This window comes from Cryptomeria japonica, chromosome 10, assembly GCF_030272615.1.
Source record: "Cryptomeria japonica chromosome 10, Sugi_1.0, whole genome shotgun sequence".
Classification (NCBI taxonomy): domain Eukaryota; kingdom Viridiplantae; phylum Streptophyta; class Pinopsida; order Cupressales; family Cupressaceae; genus Cryptomeria; species Cryptomeria japonica.
In genome coordinates, this window is record NC_081414.1 from 521,190,550 (window position 1) to 521,199,664 (window position 9,115).

Here is a 9,115-nt window from a genome sequence, read left to right on the forward strand (position 1 = left end):
AAAATATTTTATTTACAATATTATAAATAATAAAAAATGGAAAAATATTTAAAATAGACATTTCAGTTTTTAAAATAGAAAGAAATCCAAAACAAACCTACAAAATCTATTATTCCTAAAAAAAATTCTACTATAACACCAAATTTTTTAAACCAATCATAATGACGATAAATATTTTTTATAATATCTTAAATTTAAAAGCGAAAATAATAATCATTTTTTATTGGTGCAAACTAAAATATTAAAGAATTTATATATCTAATATAACAAAACATTATTTTTAAACAAAATATTAAGATTTAATTATTTGGAGAGTTCAAATATAATTTGTAGGATTTTTGTTGCTTTTCATCTAATGGTTGTAAACATTTCAAATGGTTTGCATGCTTCTATAATGATATTAACTGTGGATCATCCAATTGAATCTATAAAGATCACATAGAGAATACTTTCAGCGTAAATATATCTTACATTACTTAATTAATTATGTGAAAATACAATATTGTGATAATTATATTATTTAGATCTAGTGAGAAATATCTATGCAACACCGTATTAATTAATTAAAAATAAAAAAAATTATATTCTAAGTTTTTTTTTAATTAATAAATATAGTAAACTGGATAGACAATAGACAAAAGGCTAGTGGGTAAAGAGGATATGACTTTTCAAACTAGTGTACTAGTATTCAACTCTTGGTGGGAAATGGGATGAGTTTAGGGAAGGTTGCATTCTCTTATCCAGCCAGACATGTTGTGTACAGCTCATGTTGTGTACAGCCGTCAAGGGACACAGTCAACATTCTAATTAAATCATCAACATGCGAGATTCCATTAGACAGTCAACACAAAATTGCATGTTCAGTGCATTGAAAGATAGTTGCACATTTTATATACGTGCTCTGCCATTACTAGAATTGATACGGCAAATTCAAATAACAGGAGGAGGAGGAGGAGACGACGAAAATGAGCAATAAGGAAGAGAACAGCAGTGAGGAATGGTCGACTGGCCTCTTCGACTGCGCCCAAGATCGATCCAATTGTACTTATTACTCTCCTCCTTTCCCTCTCACATCTTATGATTACACGTCGTTAATAACAATAATGGAATGGAATACTGTGTGATTGCAGGTTGCCTCACATGCTGGTGCCCCTGCATCACTTTTGGACAGATAGCGGAGATTGTGGACGAGGGTTGTCCGCGTAAGAATTGCATAAATAGATTATAATGCCAATCTAAGCAAGAAATTTATATTTATTATTGTATGAGAGGGGTGAAAACCTGAAGTTGATTGCAGCATGCGGTGTGAGCGGGATCGTGTATGGGCTGTTTTCTTTGACGGGGATAGCGTGTTGCTGCTACGCTTGCATGTATCGAGGCAGGATGCGGGCCAAATTTAACTTGCCGGAGGAAATCGCCGAGGTTAAACATCGTACGATTCAAGGCCCAAACGGTCAGTGGAATTCTCAGAGCTCATACGAGTGCAATAGTGGTAAACAATTGGCCGTCCTTTACTGCGTTTGAATGTTGAACCATTCGATATTTAGGAATAACTGTCGGGGAAATCTTTGGTGCAGATTGTATGATACATTGTTGTTGCCATCGATGCGCGCTGTGCCAGGAATACAGAGAACTCAAATATAGAGGATATGATCCTGCTCTCGGTAACACATTTATGTTGTTAGATCTTAACTTTTAGAATCCTTCAGATGGTTTTGGAGTTGATTTCTTTTTACCTCGTTGCAGGTTGGAAGAAGAACCTGGAAAGACAACAGCGCGAGATGGGGACGGCCATGGAACCTCCTGTTAATCCAACCATGGCAAGATAAACCCGCCGCTCATTCCGATTCTGTTTGATGAGGGCATTTCAGAATTTCAATGGCCGTTTTCAATAATTATCTCTGGATATGTATTGTAAGGTGGAGATTAATACTATTAAGATTTCAGTGAAATGGGTGTGGGACAAATAACTACCTCATGCCACAAATATGATGTACTAGCTGTAACCTTAACTATCTATTTCTAAAATCAAATAATCGAGCGGTGTAAGGTGTTGATTCATTCGTATGGGCACCGTCTTTACAACAGTTGGGCAATTTTTTGTTTTCTTTTCGCTCGCCTATTGTCAACGTTGTGAAATATCTATAAAGCTGATCTCTTGCTTACCTTCCTTTCAAATCAGTTAATTTTTCTTCTTATAATTCATCTAAGGAATGTTGACAATTGGTCTTATATTGATTTCGAGAGTTTCCTTGATGGTTCCGTTTTGTCCATTGGTTTGACTGATGATCTTCTGATTCAAATGGTCCACTCAATCCATAGTATTCCATTATTTTCGGGTGTATTTTAGACTTCACTTATTTTAAGTTATATTGAATATATATATGAGTTGAAGTTTAAGGTTATTGTTTTGAATTATAGACAACGAATATGTGAACACATCAGTAAATATAATAAAAATAATTAACTCAAAATATGCATATCAAGGGTAGATCATCTTATTTGTTATCATGTGATTGGTTATTTCATAAATATGGAAGTACAATCTAACAACTATTAAAAATAGGCTTAAAATATGCATTTGGAAAGAAAAAATAATCTTTCTTACATCTTATTAGTACAATTATTGTAACACAATGGTTTATTAAATCGTTCACTTATTTGTATTATTGAATGATTTTATTTAAAATAAATAAAACCACATTAAATATACACATTTATTGGAAGAAGAAGAGCAATGTAAAAAAAGATGTTTATAGTTAGCATAAGCATAACAAATACAGCTATTATAAATAAGTTTATTTCTCCCTCAAAAGGAAGATGAAAAATAAATTTAGAAAATAGACATAGCACTAACTTGCACAAATGGAAAATTGGATTAGAGTAAAAACTATGGACAATATTGGTGGGCAAGTGACTTTGTCAAGTGTTTGTAGATGGAATAGAATAATATGTCAATACTCATAAACCTATGATTATTATGCCTATGCTATCTCTAATCATCTATGATTATTTTAAATCAAATTTAAAAGCTATATTTAAATAAATCTCAACAAGCTATTTTTACAAGATATTAAGAGCACCTAAAAAATAATAATTAATAGTTGTTTAATAAGGAAAGTTATAAAATTTATGGTTTTTGTTGGTTAGCTAATAATTAGATCCCATAAACAATGTGGTTGTAAAACTTAACATACTAAAAGTATTGATGAAGGTTATTTTATAATGTAATCTATATTGAATATCAAAACATAATATAACTTTATTCTTTTTATACTTATACATCTATCTAAAATTTTAAATTTAACTAATTTGATCTTTATAGTAAACATAAATAACTTTAAATTAATTATACTTGCAAAGATATCAGCTACTCTAGAAAAGAGATTTATTAATTGCTAATGAATCACTTATAGATAAATCAACTAGATAACAATTGAAAATTAAAATTATCTTCTATGATATCATCTTAATAGTTTACCTTAATTCCCAAATTTAAGCCAATAATCAAGCCTTCCATTTCTACATAATTTTTGTTTTCAACCCCCAAAAAAATTCCTAAGTTAAAAACCTTGCCTATATAGATTTAGAGAATATCATGATTCAAATAAATCTAGATCATTTTTATGACCATCTATATTAGATCTATACCATCATTTCAAAGGATGATGCCATTATTTTTCCTTTTATTCTTGACCTCTTAAAAAAAAAATAAAAAAAAATTTAACCGACTTTTTACAATAGCTATTTCAATCAAATTATATTTCTTTCACATCCTTTTCTCTTTAATCCATTTTTACGGTTACAAAACATATTACACAAATCCTTAGGTTAATAGAACTTTCACAATCACACACCTTGGTTTCATAATCCTCACTTTGATTTCATACTAGTGCAAAAATCACATCCTTAGTAAAGTGAACGACTTTTGAATGAGTGGGAAAAGCACATGATAAAATCTAAACTAGAGAGAACAATATAGATTGAACAAGATAAATATATTAAATTATGAAAATGAAATGAATAAAAATTAAACATTAATATGTTAAACCCAATCACAAAATATAATATGACATATTAGGTAAATATGGAAATAGACTAGTTTTTCTTCCAATTGAATCAACTTAAGCATTACCAAAAAACTAGGGATCCAACAATATCATATTAAATTTTGAATGGTGTAAGGATATCTTTATATGTTGCCAACAATTTGTGTCACCATTTGGATTGAAGTAGATCAATGCAAAAATGTGTACTCCAGAGGAAATCCAATGATCAAATATGGATAGTGTTGTTTTATTTATTAGGGTTGATTATCAACACAAAAATGTGTGTTCAAGAGAATATCCAATGATCAAATATGGATAGTGTTTTTTTATTTATTAGGGTCGATTTCTTATCTAATATTGATGTGTGTGTAGGTTTTAATTTCAATTGTGCAAGTGTTAAACTAACTTCTTCATATATTATTTTTTAACCAAGTGATAAAAATTTTAGAGATTGGTGGCCATATCCAATCTAATTTGATCTTAATATGACTTGATAAACTATTAAGTAGGAATACAATAATTCACCATCCTCAAATATGAGATGTCTGTGAGGTCCAAATATCCTCAAATATTTTCTTTTGAGAGATGTTTTATCTTCGTCAACATGTCTAGCAAAAAAAACTTTACATTTATAATGTCGTGTTCTTGGAGATTGCTTATTTCAATCACAATTTTTTTTTCTTTGAGATTCAATAGGAAGTAACCCTAGAATAGACTTACAGATATGAGTAGACCTTTGAAGGATTCAATTATTTGTTTTCATATTCTTGCACTTTAAGTTACTTTTTTTTTCTCTTTCAAATTTACAAGAATTGTACTTCACATCCTTTAATTTTTTATATATAACTATTTTATTTCACTTCTATAAATTAATTTTAACTTGTAATCCATACAACTCCAAATTGACCAAAATAAAATAAATAGGATTGACTGAAAACTAATATTTTTTAATATTATTTAATCAATATTCCTTAAATAAGACTCTTACAACATTCCACACAGAATTTTTAATAAAATATATCAATTGAATGATTAAATTATTTTTTAAGTAAATGATAGACTTTGTTATTTAGATGAAGTAGGTAAGGAAGATACGATTCTTCGAATACTCTATAACAAGTTGCAATTAAGAGTAGTTGTCTAGAAGGAGAGGTAGGGTTGACTTTCTTTCATTTCAAGAAATAATATAACGTCTGCTGTTATAAAATGATGTGTACAGCTGTGAAGGGAAATGGTAAATAGGGTTGAATTAATAATATAATGTGTGCTGTTATAAAGTGATGTGTAGAGCTGTGAAGGGATATGGTGAACACTGGAATTACATCATAACACGCAAGACTAGGGAAGGTCAACACCCAATTGCCCGTTCAATGCATTGAAAGGTCTGCGAGCTCAAACTTGCAATTCTTATATACGTTGCCTGCCATGATGAAAATTTAGTGAGCAAGAGGAAGAGAAGACGAAGATGAGCGATGGAGAATGGTCGAGTGGCCTCTGCGACTGCAAGGAAGATCGATCGAATTGTATTACTATATAGCCATTTACTATTCCATTCTCATCATATATATTAGAATAGTAAGAATGGAAATGTTGTGTGAGTGCAGGTTGCGTCACATGCTTCTTCCCCTGCATCACTTTTGGGCAGATAGCTGAGATAGTGGATGAGGGTTATCCGCGTAAGACTTTCATACCAATGTAACCAATTAGTGCTTTATATTTAGTGGATGCATGTTATTATTTTATGGAGTGGCTGAATGATTGAAGTTGGCGCAGCATGCTTTGTGAGCGGAGGGATGTATGGGCTGCTCTGTTTTACGGGATTTGCGTATTGCTATGCGTGCATGTACCGAACCAAAATGCGGAGAAAATTTAACATGCCGGATGAGATCGATGAAGTTAAACATAGTTCGATTAAACGGTCAAATGGTCAGTGGGTAACGCATGAGCAAGAACAATCCTACACTACATACGACAGGAGTGGTGGTAAAATATTGTCCCTTGAACCAAAAATGCCTAATTATCAGAGATCACTTATGCAAATCCTCTGATCCATTATTGTTGAATTCAATTTGATATTTATGCAGATTGTCTGATTCATTGGTGTTGCAATCGATGCGCGCTGTGCCAGGAATACAGAGAACTCAAAGATAGAGGATTTGATCCTGCTCTCGGTAATATATTTGTGGCCCTACATCTTGACTTTTAGAATTCTTTCGGATGGTTTCGGAGTTGATTATTTATTGGCTTGTTGCAGGTTGGAAGAAGAATCTGCAAAAAGAAGAGCACGAAATGGCACCTCCTGCCAATCCAACCATGGAAAGATGATCCCACCGCTCATACCATTTCTGTTTGATCTGGACATGTCCGAATTTGAATGGCTGTTTTCTACAATTATCTATGGATTTATATTGTAAACTGATTTCCTTGTTTACTACGAATGCAAAGCTTTAGGCTTATTTTGATTTCCTGCGTTTCCTTAGGCTTTCTACTTTTCATCTTCACCTTGCTTTGCTTCCAGTTACGGAATGGGCTTTATAGTGAGCACACAGATCAATAATAAAAAGCAATGAATAAGGTAATTATCATATGAAAAAAAGGATAGTGTTTTCCCTTGTGGAACTAAGTTTTGTAGTAGAGTGGATGGATTTATCTAAGGCAATAAGGCAATAAGATTCAAGAAATTTAAATATATGAACAAAGTAAAATTTAATTTTGTTAATAAATTTAATAATGAAAATGGAACATTTTTGAGTAAAATTATTTTCACATAATTAAAATAATTAAAATGTAAGAATTGAAAATTTAAATTATATCAATTTTCTTACTAAAATAACATTTCAAATCTTAACATTTCTTAGAGGAAGGAGAGATAGCAGAGGGAGTGGAATTTGAATTTTCAGCAGGCAGGAAATTATAGTGAAGGCGGAAATGGCGTTGGAAGCACGAGGAACATCTTGGGGGAAGAGGATGAGGACGGAAAGGCTGATGGGGGTGGCAGGGATTCCTGGGATGGCGGTACTCAGCACATTCCAACGTGCCACAATGATGCCTCGTCCAACAGTCTCAACAACTCGCATGGTTCTGAGGGTCCCAGTGACCCTACCAAGTGCCAAACTTCTTCTTCGTCGGTTTCTGAATACAATAAGAAATGGACAGCCTTATTTGGTTTACGCCCAAAAGGTAAGTTGGTTTCCCTTGTTTCTCATTGTACTGACCCCATTTCTGGTATTTGTTCCATCTCCATTCTGGATTGCATTGTGGATAAAAAGTTGGCCACTATGGAGTCTATTTTGGTGGCAAATTTGTGGGGCCGCGTCCCAATATTGAATATGTTAGGTCATGGCCTGCTCACAAATGGAGAGGAAAAGGTCAGATTGAGGTTACTGCAATGACAAATGGTTTTCTCTCCTTTTCCTTTACCTATGATGAAGATTTAAAATCAGTGTTAGCTCGAGGACTATCGCTATTGGGGAAATTTTCCTTGGTTTTGAAAAAATGGGAACCCGGTTTCAACCCAAAGAATTGGAAATGCAATGAAGCTCCTATCTGGGTTCAATTGACGAGTCTCCCTTTGGAATACTGGGATGAGGAAATGTTTTATGGATTGGCCACTTGTTTTGGTGAACTGCTTTTAGTGGACCTAATGATTGTGGCTAAAAGAATATTGGTGTATGCTTGCATTTGTGTGAATATTAAGCAATCGCTTGACCTTCCCCAGGAAGTCACTTTCAACTAAAAACTTGGGAAATGGATTGAAAAGGTGGAATATGAATCAATTCCTTTTGCTTGCTTTCATTGTAAGAAGGTTGGTCATTGGGCCAGAGATTTCCCTTCCAAGAATTAGTCTAAGAAAGTTTGAAGGGAAAAATATTTTAACTTAGTTAGTGTCGTGGAAATGCCTTTTGGGCCTCACTGTTCTCAAAATCATGAGATGGTGGCTCTAGATCCTAACAATCGGGATTGTCAAATGTGGTAGGGAGAAGTTATGGGGAGTGATTTGAAGGAGGTTCCCTCTGGGTCTCCAAATCTAGAATGTCCTATTCATGGAGAGATCCCTCATCTATTGGAGGAAAATAAAGTGACTCTGGATGCTTCCCTTCCCAATGTTGTCGCTTAAACAAACTTGAACTTGATTGTGGATATGGGCTTTTCCCATGAAAAGTTAGGTCAGTTTAACTCTTCTTCCTTTGATTCTTCTCATTCCAATTCCCCTTTGGATTTTGGCTTAGAGACTGAGGACCCTAATCCTTTCATTGCAATTAGATCTAAGAATTTGTGTCAGAGTACTCCTCCCTCAAATGTTGGGGTGGCGTCGGGCTCTGTGGGTGCCAAAACAAGGAACAAGTTTAGAGAAGATTGTGTCTCACAACCAAGAGGGGTTGGAAGACCCTCAAATCTCTTTAGCAAAGGTAAGCAAAGTAAGTCGGATATTGTTGATGGTTCATAGCGAAATCTTAAGGATATGGGGATTGGCTCCCTTGATCATTTTATGTGAAGATCATCTCATGGAACATAAGGGGGCTCAATCACCCCCACAAACATGATCTCCTGTCAAATTTGATTTGAGATCATAAACTGGGAATCTGTCTTGTCCAAGAGACAAAAATGCATTCTGATAAACTTTCAAAGATGAAGTTGGCTATTTTTAAGGATTGCGGTGTTTATTGTGTTGATGCGGGTGGTGCCTCGAGAGGTGTTTCTACTTTTTGGAATCCAAGACTTGTGCAAGGTTCAACAATTATTTCCAATCCAAATCACATTGCCACCAGAATCACTAATCTTTTGTATGGCTCTTCTTGTATCATTTCCAATATCTATGTGTATATGATGAAAATGGAAACAATAATGTTGAAAGACTAAATAGATTCAACCACAAAACCCTAGCCTAACAACAACAAAGATCCACTATAACATATGAAGATTACCTAAGACAATGCAAATCAAATGAAATCACAAAGATTATACCTTCACATGTCCAATAGGGTTTTGATCTCCATTCTTCCTATCTCCATTGATCTTGCTTGATATATTTGCTCTCAGATTTTATGTGCACAAGAGCTCAACAA

The 9,115-nt window shown here is 33.5% G+C and overlaps 1 protein-coding gene across 1 annotated transcript; it reads left to right on the forward strand.

Annotated features, from left to right (window-relative positions):
• Positions 1–899: 899 nt before the first annotated feature.
• On the forward strand, positions 900–6,374 carry LOC131060860 (cell number regulator 6). Its single transcript, XM_057994277.2, has 12 exons — positions 900–1,041; positions 1,131–1,202; positions 1,298–1,492; positions 1,578–1,664; positions 1,747–1,820; positions 5,123–5,127; positions 5,269–5,283; positions 5,490–5,572; positions 5,654–5,725; positions 5,823–5,954; positions 6,134–6,220; positions 6,304–6,374. The coding sequence occupies exons 1-12, from the start codon at positions 966–968 to the stop codon at positions 6,372–6,374; spliced, it is 969 nt and encodes a 322-aa protein (XP_057850260.1). The 5' UTR covers positions 900–965.
• The last annotated feature ends 2,741 nt before the right edge of the window (positions 6,375–9,115 follow it).

Coding starts and splice junctions, on each gene's coding strand:
- LOC131060860 (XM_057994277.2), top strand. CDS start 966: ATGAGCAATAAGGAAGAGAACAGCAGTGAGGAATGGTCGACTGGCCTC. Junction 5,955..6,133: donor GATCGATGAAGTTAAACATA/GTTCGATTAAAC, acceptor ATATTTATGCAG/ATTGTCTGATTCATTGGTGT. Junction 6,221..6,303: donor AGGATTTGATCCTGCTCTCG/GTAATATATTTG, acceptor GGCTTGTTGCAG/GTTGGAAGAAGAATCTGCAA.